This window comes from Vipera ursinii (genome assembly GCF_947247035.1).
Source record: "Vipera ursinii genome assembly, contig: scaffold_309, whole genome shotgun sequence".
NCBI lineage: Eukaryota > Metazoa > Chordata > Lepidosauria > Squamata > Viperidae > Vipera > Vipera ursinii.
Genome location: NW_028148183.1, coordinates 1 through 24,993, shown reverse-complemented (window position 1 = coordinate 24,993; position 24,993 = coordinate 1). Strand labels below are relative to the sequence as shown.

Genomic DNA, 24,993 nt, shown 5'->3' with positions numbered 1-24,993 from the left:
CAGAAAGCCAAGATAGCAGAGACCCAGGCTTGCACAGATATGCTGAGCCAAGTTCAAATTATAAGTGAACCCAGACGGCCCTCATTTGCTACCTCCCCGGGATGTCCCTTGATGGCCCTTGTGCAGTGGCACACGTATTGGCCCAATCAGGGCAGAAGGGGACTGGAGGAAGGGATCCAGATAGACTGGTGCCTACAGTGCTGTTACTAATTTTGGAAGTTCCAGAAGAAGCCAAGATGTAGTCCAAAACAGAACGAGTCTTAATTCGTTTGGGGCAAAACCAGACCAGGGCAGCGGGGAGGGCCAAGGAGGAGGAGGGTCTACATACACCATCTTCCCTACCAAGGCCTTTCCCCATCCATTTACCCTTCTGCTGGAAACATCCCTTCTCTTTCCCACCCTGTGCCAGTATTCTCGCCCCCCCCTTCCTCCTCAAGGCACTGTGGCCCCCTCACCGTATTTCTGTAGAACGTCTGCAGAAGAGCCATGCAGGGGGGCCAAGCGGCGGGGGCAAAAGTGGGGTAGGCAAAAAGGTTGGCATCTCTAGCACTTAGGACCCCATTCTCCGATTTTAAGGAATCAGGGACGGCTTCTAGTCCTTCACTCGCAGAGCCATTGCCATTGCAGCATCCGAGCGGGAGGTCTCGGCTATCCGGCCTCCCTCTTGAACTTGCCCTCCGCTACGACTCCTTCTACTTCTCCGCCTTGTCTCGTGCGCAGAATTCCAGGATTCGGCACGACGCCCGCGGCCTCTCTGCTGGTCTGGGCCATCCACACTACTACTCAGCCGTGTTCTGTCGCCGTTGTCCGGCTTACTTCGGCCCGGGCGGCCGACCTTTCTCCCCACCCCCCACCCCGCCCGCTCCTTAGTTTCCCGCAGCAGCAAAACCCGCCCGGATGTGCCCGCCAGGCCTTCCCCGTTCACCGAAGACCGTTAAACCCGGAGAAGAACGACCGACAAACGGAGCTGCGAAGCTTTGGCTGAAAACCGCGGCGGGGAGAGGGCGGTGGGCGGTAGATCCCGCGGAAGCTTGCAGGGGTGGCCCACGGCGGGTTCTTTTGCGAGGTCGGCCTTCCGCGCTTCGGGCTTCAGGGTGGATCTCCGGCAAGCCAGGGTCAACTTGAACCTGGCACTACCACTCAAGACCGCCCAGCCTGACAAGGCGACCTTGCCGGCACGACGGTACGTTCAAAGGCACCCGAGGCCGTTAACATTTCTTCCCTTTCGCTTCCAGCGCGGCAGCACCCCCCCCCCACCCCCGCTGCCAGACTCCAGCGGTTCGGGTTTCAGCCCCGTCGACGTCCTTTAGCAGGGGCCGATCGCAAGAAAGGCGCTTCTTTAAGGGAAGGGTTGGGATCCTCGCTCCACGCTCCTAAGGGAAGGGTTGGGATCCTCGCTCCACGCTCCTAAGGGAAGGGTTGGGATCCTCGCTCCACGCTCCTAAGGGAAGGGTTGGGATCCTCGCTCCACACTCCTAAGGGAAGGGTTGGGATCCTCGCTCCACGCTCCTAAGGGAAGGGTTGGGATCCTCGCTCCACGCTCCTAAGGGAAGGGTTGGGATCCTCGCTCCACGCTCCTAAGGGAAGGGTTGGGATCCTCGCTCCACGCTCCGTATCAGGGCGCGCGTGTTAGTGCTCAGGTGGCCTTAAGGCCCGGAGGAAGGGTTTTAGTGCGTTGGCTTGTCCGGCCCCCGTCCCTAAACTGTTTTCAACCGGAGGCCTCGGCTCCTTGCTCCCCTCTTGTTTCTCAGATACGACGGCTTTCTCGCCTCCTGAGGCAGCTTTCCCCGACGCTCACCGGCGGCATGCTGAGAGACGGTTCCTTCTGGGAAACCCCGACCCTTGCCCGACCCCTGACCCCCCGTTTGCTGCAGGGTTGCCTGGGATCCTGGTCGAGGAAGGACTCGGAGGAAGCGGCGCCTTACACCAAGCAGCAGAGGGCCAAGCAAGCTGGAAGGCCCGCTCCTCCTCCCAAGGGTTCAACGGCCGACAGAAAAGGCGAGGGTCGTCTCGCAGACTCGCTCTCGGCGACCCGAGAGTGAAGCTTTAGGTCCAGAAGCCGAGGATGTTGAAGCGACGGCGGCCATGCCGACCATGCCGACCGCAGGCGCTCGATGGGGACTAGAAGCTTGGCGACCCTTTCAGCCGGGAGCTTCCTTCCGGATCTCCGAGCCCCGGTCCTCCAGAACCTCTGTTTCCGGAGTACCATCGAGGCCAGATCTTTTCTTCGTGAACTGTTTCGAGGTCCCGCGCTTGGCCGGACTGGTCTTTGTCAGAGAGGAAGGCTGAGGAAGACAAGAAAAGAAATGCGGGCCTTCCCTTCGATTTTCATCGACCGGTTTGCTACTTGCCATCCCGCCTTTAGTTCACAGGCGAAGAAACGAAATAAAAAGCGGGTTGGCTGCAGTCTAGGCAAAAAAACAACCAAAAAAACCCCCCCAACAACCCGGGACTCCTCGTTTCTTTTACAGAAGGCGGGTGAAGCTCTGGTTTTCGGCTTCACGAAACAAAAAACATTTTGCAAAGCATCCATCGCCCCCCCCCCCGCCCCGTCCCCCAAACCTCAAATTTTCACAGATTATTTGGTATTTGGCTCAACACCTCCCGCTTTCTGCAAATTCTTTTTTTTTCTTCTTCGTCTCAGTAGAAAGAGGCTCCCAAACTCTTCCTTATTTTGCGTTTTGCTTCTTTTCTTTTCTTTTTAAATGCATCCTTCATTCAGCCGGCCCCCGGTCCCGTTGCCCAACGGCCGAGCCAGTTTGTCTTGCAAGGCGAAGCCTGCTGTTCGGTTTTCCCAAGTTTTCCCTCGCTTCCCCAACCGCTGCCCTTGGCTGTGCGCTCCGCCTTTCCTTCCCGCGGGCGTCTCTTCGTGGTTTAGCTTGACTTTGGCCTTGTCCCGGAGCTACAGACAACAAGCAAGGCACACACACAAAAAAACCCTTCGCTCTCCCCAGTCCGGCTTCCCCTCCCCGCCTCTCCCCCCCTCCCCCGCCCCGCGCCACCTCACCCCGTCGCTGCCTCTCAGGCGCAGAGAAGAATCCCGTGTGCTTTGGTGGATAAACCTGTAAATCGGGTTGCGTCGTTTTCTGAACGACATCTTAGCGGGATTATATCAAAAATCAGGCACGGGGCGTGCATTCTTTCCTTTCTCTCACAAAAGAGAGTAAAGTATTTTACGCAATACTCCTCCCACCGTCCAGACAATATTTCTGTTCTGAACTTTCATGATTAAAAAATTCTACCAATGTCTTTTGTAAGAAAAAAAACTCTGCCATCTACCTAAAAGGAGAAAATAATAGAGGATTTATATATATATATATATATATATATATATATATATATATATATATATATATATATATATATATATATATATATATATATATATCCTCATTTAATTTGAAGAATCAGTTTAATACTGTTTATGCCACATCCGTGCTGAGATGTATTTGATTTTAAATTAGTAAATTAGAATAACAGTGATATGTCATGTGTGAAGGCATCTATTATATTTTATTTAATATGGAATTACAAGCTTCATTTACTTAGGGGTTTTCTTTAAACTTGTTTTTTAAAACGACTGTTTAGAATTATATTTCAGGAAGAATGACTGTGGTTATAGTCATTTTAGAAAATACAAAATGCTTTAAAAATACTACAAGCTTCTAAAGGGAAAACACAAATACTGTGGTTTGATTTCATATTATTATACTAGTCTAAATATTTAATGATTTGTGAAACACCGAAATAAAAACCCACCCCAAAATCTGCAAATAGTTGAATTCCAAGAACAAGATTCTACCCGTTTCCTCTGAATTTTATAGCATAACATTTTCTGCTACGAAGGGCACAATAGATATCAGTGTTTTAGTAAAGCATTAAAGCCATTTTTTAAAAAAGCACTTTTTCACATTAGCCTATACAACGTAAAATGAATGAGTTCTTTCTTTCATTTCTACAGTTGTAGCTGTAAAAAAAATAGCGTTGTAGCAAGGTGTTATTTATTTAATTATTCCTGAGCTGTTGTGGCTTTTGTCTTTTTTGAAACATTTATCTTTACCAATATTTATCCTTACACTAAAAATGCTTTGTCTAGTATGCATGCTAGGTGATTTGTCTATAGATTTATTTTGATTAGGCCAGTGAAATAGAAACAAAACGTTTTATTCATTCATCGAGGATATAAAATGCTTTTTTCTGTATCACTCCCAGGCATATTTGATATACGTTTTTCGGAACTAATAATCCTAGATTATTTAGAGCTAATTTAGAGATAGCTAGATAGCTAGTGGGTAGATAAATTGATAGTCAGCTTCTCAGTATTTTCAATACATATTTTCCTTTTTCGTTAGGACCACAGATCGTTCCCATGATCCTGATTAATACAGTACAAACACCTCCCTGTAAGAACGCGGATCTTCACGTCTATGGGGATTTGTTCTCCGCCACCAACATTAAATCAATTTCTCCTCGGTTACCACAAATGCAGCCCTCGCACTTGTTTACTCCAGTGAAAGAAAGCTTCGTAATAAAACGCAGAGCTCTCTCTCTCTCTCTCTCCCCTCTCCCCTCCCCCTACCCACCCACGCATACATACAACAAGGAAAAGGACAGACTTATGGCAGCCTTCCCTTACAGAGACCAGAGCTTTCGTGTCGTTTTGTTGTTGTTTTTTTTTTGTTTCGTTTAAAAAAAAAGATTGCGGATGGTTTCTTAACCGGGCCCGGGGGATCATTATCGTCTTCGTTGTTTTTTTTTTTTTTCCAGAAGAAGAAATTTGGAACTGAGCCGAGTTTGTAACCTGTTCGGCCGCCGGTGTGGTGTGGTGTGGTGTTGGTGGACCTCTAGGTTTTTGTTGCTAGTGTGCACATAAGTATGCCCTCGCGCGCGGGGTGGGGGGGTGGGGGGTGGAGGGAGCGCGCGCGCGCCCCTCGAGGCAAAAAAAAAAACACGCCCAAACTGGATTGTCAGGCAAGGCTTCCTGGGCGACGGAGGCGCGCAAATCGCTCTTCTTCCCAAATCCGCCTCTGGCTGGCGCGGAGGAGCTGCTGCCCTTCGCTCTGATAGGCTGAGCCGGGACTTTGATAAGACGAAGGGAAGGGAGGGCAGGCCTTCAGCGGCGGGTGGGCGCTTTTGTGCTTCCGAGAAAGGCAATAAATAACTCGAAGTTTGACAGGAAGGAGAGACGCAGACCTGGAGAGGCCATAAATGAAATGACGCGGGATGGTTTCTCCAGTCAGCTTTTACGAGAGATGCCAGACAGGGTCTGTTCGCGCTCTTCGCCAGATACGAGGGGGTGGGGGGGGGGGTGCCACAACAAAGTTAAGGTCAAGTTAGTGCCTTATCTTGGGTGGCACCGAAATGCGGCTGCCGCCGCCGCCGCCTCTTCCCCGCGCCAAGCGGGCAAAGCCGCGGGGCGGGAGCCAGCGCGCCCTCTCTGAAGACCGGGCGAGCTGTCGTCCCCGTTTCCCCCGGAGGCTCTTCGGAGCTGTCACTCGCCTCACCTGGGCAGGTTTCCACGACGGCCAACGGTAACGTCTCCGCAGGATATGCTACCCCCGAGCGCTCGTCTGCAGCGGGTGAGGAGCGAGGAGGGGAAAGGAGGCGAGGGGAGGAGGGGGGGAGAGAGAGAGATGTATTTATTAAGTAAGAGGCGGCCGAATCCCGCAGCGAGTCAGCCGCTTCTTCCAGTTTCGGAGGTCTGAGCCACCCGGAAGATTCCCCGCAGCTGCGACCGGTTCCTCGGCTTTTGGAGTGGAAAGAAGAGCGGGAGGCTCTTACTCTGATCGCCCCCGTCGCCCGCCCTGCTTTCCCCCCCCCCCTTTTCTGGTTAGCAAACGGTAGCCGCGTCCTTGAACTTGAAATGGTGGGAACTAGTTCGCTGCAGCTCGAGAAGCGTAAGTCTTTCGAGAGGGTTGGCTTTGAGCTTCGGGTTGGTTTCTGCGCTGAGCTGTCTGTGTCCGGATTTTTATTTTTATTTGTTGTATGTGTGTGGGGGGGTGGGGGTGGGGGTGGGGGTGGAGAGGGAACGAAGGGGAGGGGGGGTCGGTCGCAGGAGAAAAAGCCCGGGTTGGAACCGTCTCGGCAAGATTCACACGTGCTAGTCCGGAGGTGACCGGAGGAAGGGTGAAACCCAAGAGAACACACCCTGCCTTCGCTGCGGCGATTTGGAATACAGGGGCCATTTTAAGCTGCGCCACGCTGGTTTGGGGAGGTGGGGGAGGATGGGTCCATTGACAGGGTAAGCAGAGAACCAAAAATTCTGCGCCTTGACAAGCGGGAGGGGATGCTGCAGTCCCGTGGTTGTCGTTGCGAGGGAGGGTGCCGGGCAGGTAGGTGTTGATGGTCGAATCTCAGGCGTTTGATGGGACCAAGGCGCCTCTGAGGTGGACGTTTCCAAGAGAGCAGGAGACTGGACAACCCTGAGGCGTAGAATAGCTCCCTCGTCCCTCTTTTTCCTTTTAAGAGGGAAAGTGGCTTTGATTTGGTTCTGCTGAAAAGTATTTGGCCAGCCGTCTTGTCTCTTCTTTCTTTTCGAGAGCAGAATGCAAAGAGGTGAAGTGTGTGTGTGTGTGTGGTGTTGTTGCGGAAGCCAGAGGCATCACCAGTCTGCATGCAATATTCATGTGTTCCAACTAATTTCATATGGTTACTAAGATATTGTTATGTATGCAATAATGAAAACACTTGTTGGCTCACCTGTTTTGGCATCTCTTGGTAGGTGTGTGGAACCATAGAAATAGTAATAATTAAATTTATTTGCTGTCCCTCTCGCGGTTCCAAGCCACCCTGAGTGGCTTATGTAATATGTATTGTATAATTGTGTAAAGGAATATATTGTATAATCGCACATACATATACACAGTGCTTCACAGGCTTATCTGCTTAAACACTTTTCAAACTAAAACATTTTAAATAGACTACGGTTAGCCCTGCTAGCAAATAATTTCTGGCGTAGAATGTTATACTTGTCTACAGGATAACTTGGCTTTTGTCTTTCCTTATTACAATTTACAAATTCCCTTCCCTTCCCTCTTTCCTTTTTCCTTACTGCTAATATTCCACAAAAGAAACCTTCTCACCAATTAGCCAACTTTTACAGTGACCTTTGATTGTAATATGGATAACGTTACACATATTTTGGATTGTTATTGCTAGAGTCATCGCAGCTTGTTTGCTTTCTAGAGCCTGATAGAATTTGTTTAGTTAGATGTAATTTGGAGAAAAGAGATAGAAATACGTTTGGAATTATTTTTCAGTTTGATGCATTTTAAAGATGTGTGTTTAGCAAGGTGTACTTCATCTGAAAGGCAAAACAACATTCTGGTAGTTAAACTCGACTATGGCAGCTTAATCAAGTTAGGTGAGAAAAGAAACAGCTAGCTGCTTTCTAGAGTATGATCTAAGTTGTTTAATTAGATGCAATGTGGAGAGAAGATGTAGAAATACATTTGGAGTTCTTTTTCAACTTGGTGTGCTTAAAAAGATGCTTGTTTAGAAAGATGTCTTTTCACTTGAAAGGCAAAGCAACATCCTGGAGGTAAACGTGACAATGGCAGCTTAATCAGGTTAGGTGGGGAAAGCAAGCAAGTGAAACAGATGGGCCTTCTAGAGACATTTGAATTCTGACTTGTGGAATGTGTCTCTTCTTGCTGGGGTTTTCTCCGTGGCTGTGCTTTCTTTCTTTCTTTCTTTCTTTCTTTCTTTCTTTCTTTCTTTCTTTCTTTCTTTCTTTCTTTCTTTCTCTTTCTCTTTCTCTTTCTCTTTCTCTTCTTTCTTTCTTTCTTTCTTTCTTCTTTCTCTTTCTTTTTCTCTTTCTCTTCTTTCTCTTTCTTTCTCTTTCTTTCTTTCTTTCTTTCTTTCTTTTTCTTTCCTCCTTCCTTCCTTCCTTCCTTCCTTCCTTCCTTCCTTCCCTGTGTAGCCCAAGGGGAAGAGGAACGCACAGAGGGTGGAGAAGCAGGGGCTGTTTCAAGGGCACGTGACTGAGATGGAAGGGGAACAAAAGGTGCTCCTGCATTCCCCACTGAAAAGCAGATTCGAAGGGAGGAGAATGTTCTCCTCCTCCCTCGAATGACCTTGACCGGCGAACAGCCCCTTGCACTCTCAAAAAGGAATCTTCCTTTGCAGCCAACCTAAAATATCTGACGCGGAGGAACCCTTTCATCATGCAGATATCCAGGTGTCATCTTTTTTTCCCCCTCCCCACTCTCCACCCTTCCTCTGTGGGTTGCCCTGCACCAAAGTGTACGGGGCGCGCATGCTCCTCGGTCTACGTGAGACAATAATCGAACGGAAGGCTAGAGAAGACGGTCCTTCCCCCCCCCCGACAGAGATTTGGGGAATCCGCTTCAAAAATAAAAGCGGGAAGAACGGGGGGGGGAGTGCTCCCTAGGCGTGGTGAAGTCGTGGGCGAAGAGCCCCACTCTGCTCCCGGGACCTTTGCCAGCGAGGCTGTCAGAGGAAGAGAGAGAGAGAGAGAGAGAGAGAGAGAGAGAGAGAGAGAGAGAGAGAGAGAGAGAGAGAGAGAGAGAGAGAGAGAGAGAGAAAGCGAGGAAAGGGGAGGGGAGAAAGAGATTAGCAACAAGCTAGCCTGTCACTTTGAATGAAGATGCCATAATCTGATATTAGGGTGTTGGTTCGCGAAGGGGAGGGAAAAATTATCCTGCGGGTACCTTTTTGGCCATACAGGCTCTCTGGCTGCCTGGTCGGGAGCTACTTGTGCTCCTAAAGAGAGAAGGAGGGGCGGGCAGAGAAGGCCTGGTTAGCGTTGCTTGGCATCTGGGTAATGCTAACAAGCCCAGGTGACCCGCCGCCCCATCTATAGGTCGCCCTCGCTTCTGCTTCCGAAGGAGAGGGAAGGAAGGGCGGAGGGGGACGAAAAGCGGGCGAGAGCTAGAAATGGTCGCTTTAGGGCGAGCCGGAACGCGGTTGGACACGGCGGAGGCCGGGAACTTGGTGTGGAGCTCTTGAAGCAAGGAAGACAGGCAGCTGGCCTGGGGGTGGGGGTGGGGGGTGGAGGAGAGGCCGATGTAGATATAAGGGCATTTCTCCATCGCCTTCGTCACGTGACACAATTACACACACACACACACACACCCTCTTGGAATCAATCAAGATGAATTGCGCGTCAGCCCGCGGCGGGATTGCTTCCTTCTTCTCCGGGGCGGCTCGTGCCCAAAGCCTGGCGGGCACCTAGATGGGGCTTCGGAAGATCCAAAAACCTCAGCTTCCCCTCTGCCCAAAGCCAGCGGCGGCGGCGGAGGTGAAGAAGCAACCATGAGTAACTTGGACGACTGCGGCAGCTACGGGGCCCCCGGCGCCTACCTCCCCGCGGCCTATTACCTCTCCCCCGCGGATTTCTCCGGCAAGCCCCCGTTTTTGTCCCAGCCGCCTCCTTCCTGTCAGATGGCTTTCTCTTATGCCTCCGCCTTGCCCGGCCAGCTGCAACCGGCGGGCCAAATGCCCGCCGCCTTCCGCGATTACGTTGGAGGAGGTGGGAGCAGCAAATGGGCTTACCGGAGCGCCTATAGCCCGGGTTACTACGAGGAGGTCTTGCACAGCCGGGACTTCCTGCAGCCGCCCGCCAGCAGGAGCGACGCCCTCCTGAAAAGCGATCAGCTGTGCGGCACCCACCCCGCACCTTTCTATAGCGCCGCAGGCAGGAACGGCATCCTCCCGCAGGGCTTCGATCAGTTTTACGAGGCCGAGCAGGAGAGCAACGGGGACCTCAAGCCTCCGTCACCGCCCAGGACCGCCGGCGGCCCAAGCTCCCACCTTCCCAGGCCGAAGAAGAAAGCGGGGAACGAAGGCAACGCGGATTCCTCCTCGGGGGAGGCCCGCACTCCGAAAAGCCACTGCTCAGGTAAGGTGGAGGGTGGCTCGGCTCTCAGCTTCCTCCTGGCTCAATAGGGGGAATCGCAGATCGAGAAAGGTGGAGAGAGAGACAGACAGACAGATAGAGAGAGACAGACAGACAGACAGAGACAACGACAGAGAGCAACAGAGCAAAGAAGCAGATGACAATCCGTCAGTTCGTCAAGTCTCAGCTTTTTCAGGTGCCGTTTTATAAGCACTTTTTTTTTTTTAAAAGCACCTTTTATAACTTCTCCAGCCATTAAAGCCTCTTTGGGCTTCGATACTTTTTTTTTTTTGGCGGAGAACTTGGAAATAGATTGGGAAGCTCTGCGAAGACATTTCTGGCCCCTTAAAAGCACCCAGCCCGACAAAGGAACTCAGTCGCTGTTAAAAGGGGAGGGGGGGCTGTCCGATGGGGGGGGAAGGGTGCTTCTGAAGAGAGGAAAAAGTTAGGAAACGGTCTTCGTTTCAGCCCATCCAAATCGCTTTCCCATTCAGAGAAGCCAAAAAAAAACACGTCCTCACCTGGGACCAATTCCCATTGAGTTCAGTGGGACTTAAGCCTTAGAAAGCAACGTGACAACGACGGGAACTTAGGGGAAACCTTCCTTCCTTCTTTGCTCTTGCTCTTTTCCTTCCCAAGCCACTACTCCGAAGTTATCCGGAGGGAGGCCGGCAGTTGCTGGGGGCAGAGAAAGAGTCAGTTTTCCAGGGGACGATAGTCAATCTAGCTGTGGGCGAAGTTTTTGGAATGGGATCATCTGCCATTCCCCCTCTCTCCTTCTTTCTCTGACCATTTCAGCACTCCCCCAGGGATCACGGAAAAAGAGGTGCCCTTATTCCAAGCACCAGATTAGAGTCCTGGAGCGGGAATTTTTCTTCAACGTCTACATCAACAAAGAGAAAAGACTCCAGTTGTCCAGAATGCTGAATCTCACAGATCGCCAAGTCAAAATTTGGTTCCAAAATCGAAGGATGAAAGAAAAGAAACTAAACAGAGACCGTATGCAATATTTCACAGGAAACCCCTTATTTTGAGAGGAGAAGCCCAGGAGACTGGGGAAGAAGGACAGATCTCCCTTTATTCTCCAGCCAGACATCTGAGCGGAAAAAACCCCGAAGGTTAACATGACCTCCACCCTGAGGACATAAGAAGCTTTTTTTTACATTATTATTATTTTGGTCTATAGTACTATTTCTGTGCCTCTTGGTGCTCTCGTGGGATTGATAGAGCAGAACCCTCACCCTAAAAGCAACTGGGGTAAATCCAACACTCCCATCTTAATGCTGCACCGTTGTCTTTATTCTTTTTTTTTTTAAAAAAAAAATCACCCACAACATTCATTTGTTTTATTTTCTCACTAGCTTTTCGTGGCTGTAACCAGAGACCTGGTGTGAATCTGACAGTTTTAAAACCGGTGCTTTAAGCATCCTTGGTTACACTCTCCTCCTCCCCCTTCTCGGGGCTTTGAGACAGGAATACATTTCTCCCCTTGCACCACATAAAGGGGATAATGTGCATTGGAACCCTAACTTCATGTTGGTCAGAGCGGGGTGGGAAGTCTGTCGTGGTATCAAGGCATTGGGATACTGTCTTGTTTTTGTGTCTCAGTGGTTTGCTAGTAAAGCTGAAGCTGTATCTTCCACTTGAATTATCTGCTGAAGAAATACTTCTGAGCCCGCACGGAACTGAACCACAGTGGCTGTGGTAGCAGCGATGCCTTCAGAAAGCCCCATTATCTTATATTTTTAATGGGGCAAATCCAGAAAGGGGAATGTTTTCAGAACTGACACGTGAATAGCCAAACACGTGCAAAATCCACTACCATCACTAAACATTGCAAGTATTTTATCCTAGGACCCTAAATGGGCTCATAAAAATACCCCAGTTAGACTTCAAACTTTAAAGCCATAAGATGAAATTTCACTAAGTCGCAAGGTTTGGAGAAACTCAGCTGTGGTCTTAGATGCATTCCGCTCTTAGAAACTTCCAGCTCCAAAACTTGAACTTATTCATGGGGGGGGGGGAGGAAAGAGGAAATACACTAAAGAGAGCGATTTTTAAAGGCATTTCTTCCATATTATTGACACGCAGAGACAAACTAATGAAAGAATTGAGAAAATCTCTGCTTTGCTACTAAATTGCTAACACTTATTTCCCACCACCCCCAAATGAATTTGGTAAAGGTTCTTCTCTCCATTTTGTTGTTGTGGCCTGTTTAAGCTGTTTACAAAACCTTGAACTGTCTAGACAACACCATAAAAGCCGGGGTTTGTAACAACTTAATTAGGCTATATTGTACACCTTGTGCTGGGTGGGAAAAAGAGATTTCCACAAGTGCAATAAAAGCAGCAAGTGAGAAAACAATTTGACCTTTTTTAAAAAAAAGAAAGGAAAAGGAAAGGGAAAAGGAAAAAAAAGGCAAAGAAACAGTTTCCATTTTCTTTGTGTTCATTAAAGGCCAGATTGGAGGAATAAAATACCAGGAAAGGCACAAAGTGTGCCTTAAACTAAGAGAATGCAAGAAGACTGGGAGAATAATTAATTTTTTTAATTTAAACCAAAAAAAAAATTAAGAATATGCCTTTGAACTTCCAAGATGTCAAGGTCATCACCTTTAACCTTTCTGAATAATTAGAAGCCTCAAAGCTTTGCCTCTTATATTCAGCTACCACCCACCCTTCTGGGCTTCCCAACCATTCCTCACTTCCTGTTTTTTCTGTCTCACACTGGCAAATACATTATTCACTCATAGGTGCATAACAGAGAAGGACTGCATATCAATTCAAATCAGTGGACCCATCAATCCACTGTATCCATCAATACAGCCCTTCTCTGCATTTATCTAGAATGAACCGCAGAATATTTCACCAGTGTGTGTATTATAAAAGCCTTTTCAATTGCCCTTTAAATAGCAATTTTCTTTTTAAAATGTTGCTATAAGGGGTTTTTCTATGTAAATTATTATTAAAGCATTATTGGTCTCAGTCTAGGTAAATCATGCCTTATGAAAAATTGCTTCAAAGAAAGCAACAAGCAAATTGATTCAATCCCCTTAAAAAAATGAGCAAGAATTTTGGATTACTATGGAACATTGATTACTTTAAAAAAATGATACTTTGAAATGCAGATATTAGTCTATGTTTCACAGGAAATGTAAGTAATCTGACTTGTTGCCTTAAGATACTTGAGGGAAAATTACCTTTACATGGTGAAAAATATATATCAGCTCTATTCAGCGTCTAACCATTTTTACAAAGGGGAGTTGCATTTGCATTCCTTAATCAATAAATACTGTAAGAATTTAAAAGGATAATTCTAAACATATTGTACATATATATGTAGTTATCCTTAAATTCTTATTTAACAAAAGAACAAAATGGTCAAATGAAAAAACAAGAAAACACAAATAGAATGCTCCATATGCTATACACATACATTCCACGTGAGGGCGCACTTATATTCCAGAATATATATTTGTCCTGATATTCTGGTATTTCCCCACAAAAATAATGTCACTAATAAAATGCATAAGCAGCTAGAAGTGAGAAAACATAGCATAACCAAAAATTATTACAGAGGTAACTCACAAATATGATACAAACAAATTAAAATCTATTTTGTGTCATTAACACAAACAAACAAAAATATCTCTGTGTGTGTATGTCTCTCTGTGGTGTATATATATATATAGTTTGTGACGGGATAATCTGCGTCCTAAAGTGTTTTTTAATGAGATGATAAATTGAACAATTTGGAAAATATGTCATCTTAATTAATGGAGAAATGGTTGGTTGACATCTGTGAGTGCTTCCTTGCTGGTTAAAAAAAAAGAATTATTTACCAGAAAAAAAGTTAAACATTTCTTAAATGAATTATTGGAGATCTAAATTTCATTCATAGCAGGTTGAAGTCTCACAACAGTTTTTTAAAAGATGTCTAAGATGTAATTTGTTTTTTTTTCCTAAAGAAATAGAGAAATCTGTCTCTGAAATTGGCCAGTGATTTGTTCAGCACTAAATTTCTCCAAAGATGCACTTTTGAAAAATTATACAGTGAAGGACAAGGATGTCATTTCCCCCACTTTCTCCCTAACAGTCCTAACAACAGAGGGAGAGACAAAAAAGAGAAAAAAAGAAATAAGAAACCAGATAAAGTCACATTTGAGAAATAGATGCAGGATTCTTTCTTTACCAGATAGATTTTTTTAAAATATTTTTTTAAAATTTAAAAGGAAACCCATGATTATTCTGGTTACCTAAAACAATGAATTTTTAAAATTATGAAATAAATTTTAAAAGACACTCATGGAAAATTGAAAATCTTGGCATTGACCTGTTTAAATTTTAAAAAATAAAGAAAACGGAGAATATTCTGAGAATAGACAATGTCAAAAACTGTGGTTGCCTTTCCTTATTCAATTAAAGCACAGGCTGTAAAGCTTCAGCTGAAGATGACAAGAGATTTCTCCCCTGAATACTTTCTTCTACTGTTTCTATTATATTTTGAAAATGTAATATTAACTGAAGGATTTTTGTGTTTATAAGTATCTGCTCTGTCTGTCCTCTGCCTATTAAATTGGTTAAATATTTTTCATATTTGCTTTATCCTTTTGGGGACTTCAAAATATGAGCCATCCTGGTTCTGGCTAGATTGGCTAGATTATTAATTCGTTATTTCTCTTCGTGATTGCTAAACTCAGCCAATGAAAATCTTGTATTTTATTTTGTTGTCTGTCTATCTATCTTTATCAGTTTTTAAGTTATGATGACTATTCCCCCCCCCAGCCCAAATCTACACGGGCTTGAGATTTTAAACGTAAGACTTACCCAGTCACTCGACTAGCTTTATAGCTGTATGTCCTGTTTTTTCCAGGGCTTCTGATGAACAGAAAGACTATATATAAACAGCTATAAGCTCTTTCCAGACCTCTTCCCGCTCCCCACCCACCCCCACCCCGCCGCCGCCGCCGCCAGCCCCCCCCCCCCCCGGCCAGGAAAAACCTTATAGCATTTGATATGGAACTGCAAGCTTCCCAGTCCGCTGTGAAACAAAGGCAAAATATGAATTTCTCTTAAGGGGATCCTGTGCACCTCCCATCTGTAAAGATTATTTGTGTAACAAAATTCATGAAGGATTAGGGGGAGCTGTCCAAATACGATCGGGACTTTTACCTGCGAATTTTGGTTTTGCAGGATGCTATGATAATAATATCTCTTCCCCTCACCTGCATGGAAATATTGTGATTGTTGCCTGTGGTGGAAGAGATGAGGAGGATGGAACAATTTAATTCTCCTATTATTAAGAGTGGGGCACTTTGGTGCTGATCGGCAGTAAGTTAACGGGTCTTAATTAAAAGGAAACGCTCCTGATGCACCCAGCTCCACACCAGGGAGAAATGTTAGCAAATGGATCTGTTTATAAATTCTTCCTACAGGAAAAAAAGAAAAAGAAATGAAATGAAAAGAAGAAGATCGTCTGTATTACAGCTTTAGCACGCTTCTGTCTGTTTCTGATCCATTCCGTCCTTTTCGTGATATTTAATGATCAAAAGTTCCGCTTTTGCGTTTTCACAGTTTATTGTTTCAGGATTGATGAGATTCTTCCCTTCTCCTCTTCAATAATCAAGGCAAATAAAAGAGTGTTGGGGGGGGAGAAACACCAGCAAGAATTCAGGGTGGAAGGGAGTGAAAGTGGGGAAACCCTGCGCAGGTCTAATGTATGGCATAAATTTGAAGGATTAAAATTAAAACGTTAAGCAACGACATTCCTCCCAGTTTTTACATTCTATTATTCATTCAGGCAGAAAAGAGTAGCGTCAACATATATTTTACTGCAAATAATCACGGACATATAAATGGAGCTTCTAAGGCTTTCAGTCTTTTGGAGGAAAAAATATGGAACAATCAAGAGGAAAAACCTTTGCGGTAATGCAGACTGTATATCTCATTTATGGCACAATATTGATTTATTTATTCGTGTTAATTACTACAATTCCAGCTTAATGTGATTTAAAACTTGAGTGACATTAAGCACAGAAAGTCTGAGGCTTCTTGGAAGGATGTTTATTCACTCTCTGGAAGTGCTACACAAATGTTACATTTGGATTTATATACCCATTCCTTCTTTTAAAATCACTTTGCCTGCTCAGCTGAAAACAGGTTCTTTTAAAGGAGCCAGGGGCCCTGGCCGGGTTGCCTTAGGAGCGGGAGGGCACCACCCCATTCATCTTTATCTGGACCCAAATAATTGGAGGTGAGACTTTGTGGCGGTAATATCTGACACCCCCCAAACTCAGAGAGAAATGCAAAATCGAAAGCGAGTCAACTCAAGTCTCTCAGGACATAAAAGGCCAGCGACTCTTGGCTTCTTGTCTTTATTGACGTTACCACCGGGCTACTACAAACGCCAATAAAATAGAATAGTTAAAATAAAACAAAAAGTAAACCACGGACAGTGCTCTCCTGCTAGGGCCCTTCTTTCTTCAGACGGCAGCCGACTACGAATGGCCGTTTGATGGGAATAAAAAATAAATAAATCCCTGATTAGATTTCACGGCAAAACCTTAAAAGCGCAAGGCAAGGCAAAGGGGGGTGAAACGAGATATTGGGTTGCTTTAAACTCGGCGGGCCGTCTGGCTTCTTGTTTTCAGAGGGGAAAGGGGAGGAAAATGGCTGGGAAGCCCATAACAACCCCCACACACCCCCCCCCCAAAGAGAGAGAGAGAGCGTCGTGACCTCCACTTTTGTCTGCTTCCCAGCCGGGGCCAAACGCTTAGCAATGGCTCTGATAATGATCTCCAATTGAAGGTGAGCAAGCGGGATCTGTCTGTGCCGGCCCCCACCCTAGACTCCGGCGGGGGACCTTGTGTCTGAATTCTCCTCCCCACAGCCCACGCAGGACACAGGGCCAAGAGTCTCCCAAAACAGGGGAAAGAGTTTGGCAGAATCTGGTGTTGGGTGGGGAATATAGTTAGGAAGGTAGAACAAGACTTCGACTCTCGGGATCTCGCCATGGACCCTGGCAGACGAAAGTTGTAAAAGGCGCCGCCCGGCTCTTAACCTGGCATTGATGTTGTATTTGAACAGCTGCGGATCAGCTTCTGAAAGGTCTGTCTCATTGTCACAGGGAGATTTTTTTTTTTAATTTTTATTTTTTTTTAAAAAAAACAAAAAACCGGGGGAGGTTTGCAGAAAAAGGCCACGCAAGTATTCTTAAAAGAGAGAGAGAGAGAAAGAGAGAGAGAGAGAGAGAGAGAGAGAAGAAGAAGAGAAAAGAAGCAAATGTTCCACGGCGATCCCAAGGACAGAAAATGATTTTGAAGATAGGAGGCTGGTGAAGGAGCAATTTGGCAACAATTGATGGTCAAGGGTGTATGAAGCGACCTTTGAAGGATTTGAGGTTTGTTAGGACTGAGGTTTTGCTTGAACAGAGAGGAGGAGGAGGAGGAGAAGGGACCAGTTCAATTAACAAAGAAGAGCTGATGGCCGCAAATATGTCCATGAAGGAGCACAATATTTCTTCTTCAAAAATGGAGAATGAAGGTGGTATGCTGGACGGTGCATATCAGATACATGTGGGAAAGGAAGGGGAATGGGGAAGAGCATCTTCGACATTTTAATTAAAACCCAGTCATGTCACAATCAGGCATTCTTTAACCTTATTTCATATGTATGAGAGAGAGAGAGAGAGAGAGAGAGAAAACTTTATCCTAAGCTATATTGGAAAAAGTATATTTAAAGACAAAACCTCGAAATTTTCAAAGAGTCAGAGGTAATGTTCTATTTTTTTATGTTGGTCAGTTTATACATCCTTGCCATTTTTGAAATGTATAAAGTTTTAGGCCAAGAAAAGTATAGCTTTTGTCTGGTTTTATTTTAGGTGAGTTCATGCACTGGTGTTTAATCAGTTCATCAGCATTACATCAAATTATGGTAAAATACCTTTTAACATAATACCTTCTCTTGTACTGAGCAATGCGATACTGTTCATACGTATATTAAAACAAAAGTGATTCCCCCCTCTTTTTTTTTTCTTTAACCTAACAGAACAAAAACAAAAAACAAAGTAAGCCCTTATCGTAATAGGCCAGCTTTTATATCTGACAATTTATATTAAAAGAAAAGTTGACCTTTTTGGTTAGGAGAAAAAAAAAGGAAAAATCAATGGTATAATTTTCAATAATTCATAACGTGAACACTATTATGCTAAATCCCAACTATTAATCTTACCCTTTACAAAGTCTAGATTGATTTGTTAATAAAATATCTTTCTTGTGTGTGGCTAGAGAGGGAATAACTCTTGAGAAAGCTTCAGAAGCAAGAAAATTGCCAAGTGACTGGAGCATGTAGATGAGGAGCGCATCGATCGCCCTGATTCCTCTTAATCTGTATTAATCAATTCCGTTACCTTTTGGGATCTTGTCAGAAGCCAATGCTTTCAGAAAACCCATAAAAGGAAAACAGTTTCCCACTTCTGTATTCTTTCCAAACAATGGCACTTCCAGGGAACAAACATCCCGCAGATATTACCCTCCATGCCTTTCTTTTGTTAGGGAAATGTTACTGGTTGGGTTCCCCCCCCCCCGACCCCCCAAAAAAGAGTTTAATTCTGGGGAGAAAGACAAAGGTGGGAATGGTCTAAGAGTAAGGGCAGTTCTTCTGAGGGCACAGTTGAGGTCGGTTCTTGGAAGTGGACCCTAATGCATTTGGAGAGAGAAACTGAACCAGGCTCTGCATTTTGCATCATTTCCCTGCCTGTTTTGGTGCCCTCCGTGGTTCTCCCTACCTTCCTTTTAACTCTCTGTGTAGCTTATCCAGGCTTATAACTGAAGTAGGTGTTTCTACATTTTTGGGAACGGACACAACAGAAACTGCTTTTAAATTCAGGCTCAAGTCCTACTCAGAACAGCTTATTTCATTTCCTTGTTTTAAACCAACAGAGTACACCGGGTTTGACTCTTAAAAACCCACATATCCTTAACAAGGGGGTGCAGACACACACACACACACACACACACACACAGAGAGAGAGAGAGAGAGAGAGAGAGAGAGAGAGAGAGAGAGGAAGAGGAGGAGAGGAAAGATGGCAGGGGGGCCCCGCGGCGGGCAGGCTGAGCGCATGCGTTTCCTCGCGGCTGTCCTAGGTGTCGCTGTTGTCCACCTTTGAGCCGCGGCTCGGCGTGTCTCGGGGAGCACGTGATCGGCGGGGAGGTCGCGGCTCACGGGCCATTTTCAAATCTCATTGGCTCGCCTGTCATGTGGTTGTGCGGAGGCATCCACAATTACACCGGGAATGTTTTCGTAGAGATGTCAGCCTACAAAGGACACCCTCTCTCTTCTTCCAATTCCTCCCTAAAATGTCCTTTCCCAACAGCTCTCCCGCCGCCAACACGTTCCTAGTCGATTCGTTGATCAGCGCCTGCAGGAGCGATAGCTTTTACTCCAACGGCGCCGCCAGCATGTACATGCCGCCCAGCACAGACCTTGGCACGTACGGGATGCAGACCTGTGGACTTCTACCGTCTCTGGCCAAAAGAGAAGTCAATCATCAAAACATGGGCATGAACGTGCATCCCTACATCCCTCCGGTAGACACTTGGGCCGATCCCAACAGGCCGTGCCGCCTAGAGCAACCTGTCACTCAGCAGGTGCCCACTTGTTCCTTTGCGACCAATATTAAGGAAGAAGCCAATTGCTGCATGTATTCGGACAAGCGGTCCAAGCTGGGCTCCCCTTCCGACGTTCCTTCCTACCAGAGGTTAGTCTCTGACCCGTGTCCCGTTGAAAACCCCGAAGTCCCCGTCCCGGGGTATTTCAGACTGAGCCAGACCTACGCCGGGGGAAAAGCCCAAGAGTACCATAACAGCCCTGAAGCCACTTCCACTCTCATGCTGCAGCTAAACCCACGCGGCGCTTCCAAACCGCAGGTCGCCTCGCAAGTTCCGATGGAAAAGAAAACGAATGAAAATCCCAGCGCCAACGCCAGCGCCGCCACCCCGGGCAACGGCGGCGGCGGCGGCGGCCATCCACACCACCAGCACCAGCCGGAGAACTCCGCCAAAGCCTCAAGTCCCGAGTCTAAGTCCGCGCTGCCGGACGAGCGGAGCTGCCTGGCCGAAGCCGCCGTCTCCAGCCCAGAAAGCCAAGAGAAAGAATGCAAAGGTCGGTATGGTTGCCGAGTTTGGGAACGTCCGGTAATAATGCGAGGAAAACGCTGCTTAAAAGCGCAGCCACCGTTGCTCAGCAGGAAGGACGCTCTTTCCCTCCCTCCCTCCTTCCCTCCCTTCCGCCGTCCTGTCCTGTCCTCACTTCGCCCGCTCGCCCTCTTTCCCCTCGGTTGGGTCCTCCAGGTGTTAGACGCACGGGGAAAGTGGTTGGGGGGGGGTAGCTCGGGGCTTGCTGCAGTCTGTGTGCCCTGCTTTTCTTCCCGGCTCTGGAACTTGCTTTTTCCCTTCCTTCGGGCTGGGCGTTCAAAGAAAACCTTCCAGGAATTGTGAAATTACGGTCTGTTCAGCACCCACCCACTCCAGTCCCACTAACATCCAGCCTTTCCTCTGTGGATTATCATTAATTTCACTGGGGTACACAGAGTGTTCTGCGTTCGGAGGAGGTGGCGCAGAACCGGATAAAGTTTGAAAGAGGGAAGCAGTTAGAAACAACCATGTGTGTGTGTGTGTGTGTGTGTGTGTGTGTGTTTTACTAGACAGGAAGTCCAGCATTTGGATCCAGTTTAAATCTCCAACGGCTGATTATAGTTTGGGAAGAGAACGTTATTAAACGCTTAACATAAATGTGCTTAGTTCATTATTCTTTAAAAGGAATGGGTGGTGAGCCATCTCCGGAGGGGTGGAGGGAGAAGAAGCCCCCCCCTCCCGTCCACAAATAATTTTGCAGCCCTTGGTGAGAATTTGACCTTATCGTGTACATTTAAAAATAAAGAACAACCACGGGCATTGCACACAAATCAAAGATAAATTCTGCATCTAATGTGAGGATAGAGTAGTAGAGAGAACACTTAAAGGAAAACGGAGGAAAAAAACCACCTTTGCTCAATTTGGTATTCATTGTTCAACCTTTGGGGGTTAGCTGAGAGTTTGAAAGATCCCCTGCTTTAACGTTCAATGCCAGGAGTGAGATCAGAAGGTTTTTAACTGAGGCTTTCCCCCCAATCTTTTGGTTAGAATCAGTGTTTTACAAGACCTGGGCTGATTGTAAAAGTCACACCCATTAAGGTAGTAGTATTGTTGACAAGGTGGCAGGATTGAAACTGACCCCATGAAATGGTTGTAGTTGAATCAAAATGTGTCTGTTCCCAAACAGAGTGCTGAACACCTTTTCTTCTAACAATACTATCTGTGTCTAAGTATATAGCTACCCATGTTGTATGGCTGTAGTATTATTATTACCTTCTTATTGTCTTTATTACCCTCCCTTATTGGTATTACGATGATGATTATTACTTTGTTGCTTTGCACGTAGGCTGAGAGTTTCAGCACCAGAGACAAATTCCTTGGCTGCCTAATCACACTTGGCCAAATAAAGTATTCTATATTCTAGTATATATTCTATATGCCACAAAGAATATAACTGAACGGTTCCCTATCGTGGTGAATTGTGTGTTGTTGGCATTTTAAGAAAGCTAATGTGGAAAGAATGGGGTTTTTTTAAAAAAAAAAAATCACACTTCTTCCTGAATTCGTGTAGGCACTTACCTGGCCATGTTTCATACCCACAAAGCAAGGGATTCTTTCGGTCAGACACAATGGAAATGGGTTCATGGCCAAGGCTATAGTATAAAAGACTGAGGTCCTTTCTTTTCTGTTTTGTTTTGTCTTGTCTTCCTCCCCCCCCCCCATTTCTCCCTTCTCCCTTCGATTTCACTAGAGGAAGCCAAGTCTGATACTCCAACCAGCAATTGGTTAACGGCAAAGAGTGGCAGAAAGAAGAGGTGCCCTTATACTAAACACCAAACACTGGAATTAGAGAAAGAATTCTTGTTCAATATGTATCTCACCAGAGAGCGCCGCCTAGAGATCAGTAAGAGCGTAAACCTGACTGACAGGCAGGTCAAGATCTGGTTCCAAAACCGCAGAATGAAACTCAAGAAGATGAGCAGGGAAAACCGAATCCGAGAACTGACTGCTAATCTGACTTTCTCTTAAACTGCACAACCTGGGCTGGCCATGATGCGGTTACCATTGGTTGCCCCTTGATTAAGAAAGACTGGCCCAGGTGGTGGGTGGGTAGCGGCAGAGGGTACATGCCTTCGTGTTCCATTTTTAAAATTTCTGATAGAATGTGACCTTTTGTTATTATTTTTAGTGATGCAAATGTCCATGTATGTTCCTATGATATGTCTCTCTCTCTCTCTCTCTCTCTCTCCCTCTCTCTCTCTCTCTCTCTCTCTCTCTCTCTCTCTCTCTCTCTCTCTCTCTCTCTCTCTCTCCCTCTCTTGGGTTCACATGTATAGTTTGTTTTCCTTCATCGTAATGCAGGGTAAATTCTGATTGATCCTTATAACTTGGTCTTAACTTATTAGAGCTGTTGACTGTTCGGACAATGTATTTTTTTATGTTTTTAACTAAACAAGGGGGTATTTATGTGGGGGTTACTACATGGGCCATAACATTTGGAATATGTACAACGGTTTAACAATAATGGAATAAAATAAATTAATAAATGTGCTTCCCGGGCTTGGGAAGCCAAAAAAAAAGGACAAACAAGCACATTTGGCAATGTAAATCTCCATCTCCATCCTCCCATGTGTTAGATTTGTGCTTCATGTCAAAGTCTCTTTCATCCACGGCTATGGATGTATCGTTCTCTCTCTCTCTCTCCTTGTGGTGCATATGTGGAATCGTGGTCTTTACAAGCAGTATGTCTCCTTTTTGTGCATGTCTTATTTGCATGTATAATGCAATAAATTCTGTAAAGTTATTGAGTTCCATTCATCTTTCCAGAAAATCTGAGCAGCAAAGAGTTGGCTGAATCCCTTCCTACGGGGTGCGGGGGGGGGGGGGGGACAGACATGCAGGAAAGGGAAGTTGCTCCCCATTGACTAGTTCCTTTTTTGTTCTTCCTCTTCCTCTTCCTCCTTATTTTTTATCGACTGTTAAGTGTAAGAGCAAATGCAATGGCTAAGCGCTGGTTGCAGTGATGTAGCCAGGAAGCTTTCAGGGTTGACAAAATCTTTGACTTAGGGCCGACACAAGCCTCCTTTCCATGATTACATGGTCAGTGGCTTTAAAAACAAGCAAAGCAGAAACCTCAAACCAAAGTAAGGCAATCTTTGGAGCAGGACAAAGAGGATGTTTGGTAAATATTGGCCATGGGCAATCTAGCAGGCAAGGGAAACCTAAGTGAAACTTCCCACGCATTGTGCTTTATTTTCTTTAAATGTGTGCTAGTGTGTGTTTAACTCAGCGGAGGAACCTGCAAATGAGTGTTATTCAGTTGCCTTCTGAAATCAGAAGAATAATTTTGTCCTTCTATCTGAACACTATAGCCCTTACCGCTCCACTTTCAAAAGTTGCCCATTGCAATGGGTGGATCAGTGCAAATCTGTTTCAGTTCCCCTGCAATCTTGGCCGTTTTTAATTGTTCTTGCACCAAATGTCAAGATAATGGAGCTTGGGACTTTTTGCATCCACATTCCTGCAAAATAAATATTACCAGCAGTCACTTTATCTTTTGTGAAAGGAGGCTGGAGGGAGGGAGGGAGGGAGGGAGGGAGGGCGGAAGGAAGGAAGAGGAGGAGGAGGAGGAGGAGGAGGAGGAGGAGGAGGAGGAGGAGGAGGAGGAGGAAGAGGAGGTTGAGAAAGAAAAACTGGGGGCGTTCAGTGGGAGTTTGTAAATGAACGTGACTCTTAAATGAAGTCCAAATGGTACCAATGGAAGAGAATATTTGTAGCTCAGGGTTGGACTGTAGGGTCCTTGCTGCTCTCTGAGCGTGGTTGTTTTCTCGCAGAGGTTTCAGATTGCAAAATAATGTCTGCAAGAAAACAAGCAAGCTGAGAGAATATCCCAAGGACTCCACAGAAGTCCAAATGCTTGGATCCGCGTTCAGTTTCAAAAAGCAGGCGCCCCATTGACCCACCTTGGACCTTGCCTCTGTCCTTACGAAAATACTGTATTGATTTACGATTGATACCCGAGTACGTCGGAAAAGGAAAACTCAGAGCATCCCTTTGGTTCTCTGTTCTGGCTTCCTCCGCTGCTTTTAGTCCGCGAAGGAGCTTTTTTGAGAAGAATTCTCGATCTGGCGAAGGGCTCCGTCCTTAGGAAACGGCCTGAGCATTACTAACTTCCAGGGTGTATTGCGAAGACTTTACCCATTAGTTTTTCTTTGTTTATATGCTGAGTACCTGACAGGTTTCTAAACTCATACCTTTCGATCTGGTGGAGCTCGAGCATGTTTTCCCTTATAGGTTACTGGCTGAAATGTCAGTCAGTTCGGTATACCGGACATCTTGCTGCCCATAACACAATTTGGATTTGTAACATACTCTGAGGGTCGAAGAGGGAAAAGCTGTTTTCAAGAAACACCCAGACGTTGCCTTCTTCGGCAGCGTCTCCAAGCCCGTTTTATTTTGAACATAAATTCTGCGCCAGCGCAGGCCAATGGTTTCCAGATTGTTACACCAATTAGGATAGGTATGTTTCTCAGTCTTACGCGTGACTGGCTGGTTGTGCGTGCTTGTGCATAGACACATAGGCACGCAGGCACGGGCATCCACCTATGAACGTGTGCCTTCGCCATAATAAACAGAGGGCTTTGACGTTGTTTGAAATTAAAAGGAACAGGGCCGTAAACTCGCAACACCGCCGGCTTCTAGCAAATCTCCGAAAGGAGAGGTATATATACCGTACTAGGAAAATGCTCCACCTCGCCTTTCTCCGCCTTTCGGGAGGCAAACGTGCGGGGCAGCAGCGTCCGGCTTGTTTAATTGACGCAAGACACTGGATTCGCACGGATCTCGTCCCTCATTCAAGCAAACCCAGGTCTAGCCTTTCTGCAAAAGAAAAAAAAGCCGCCCGCGGGCGCGTTTGCAAAAAAAAAAAAAAGAGAGAGAGAGAGAGAGAGAGAGAGAGAGAGAGAGAGAGAGAGAGAGAGAGAGAGAGAGAGAGAGAGAGAGA

At 46.2% G+C, this 24,993-nt stretch overlaps 2 protein-coding genes across 2 annotated transcripts; both read left to right on the top strand.

The window, feature by feature from the left end:
* Positions 1–9,276: 9,276 nt before the first annotated feature.
* Positions 9,277–10,893, top strand: HOXD11 (homeobox D11; the record flags this gene model as incomplete). The annotated part of the gene is made up of 2 exons (XM_083380277.1): positions 9,277–9,862; positions 10,658–10,893. 2 exons carry the CDS (start codon positions 9,277–9,279, stop codon positions 10,891–10,893), a joined length of 822 nt encoding a protein of 273 aa, XP_083236403.1.
* An 8,321-nt stretch (positions 10,894–19,214) lies between these two features.
* HOXD10 (homeobox D10) lies at positions 19,215–22,019 on the top strand (the record flags this gene model as incomplete). Its single annotated transcript, XM_083380276.1, has 2 exons — positions 19,215–20,019; positions 21,742–22,019. 2 exons carry the CDS (start codon positions 19,215–19,217, stop codon positions 22,017–22,019), a joined length of 1,083 nt encoding a protein of 360 aa, XP_083236402.1.
* Between the last annotated feature and the right edge of the window lie 2,974 nt (positions 22,020–24,993).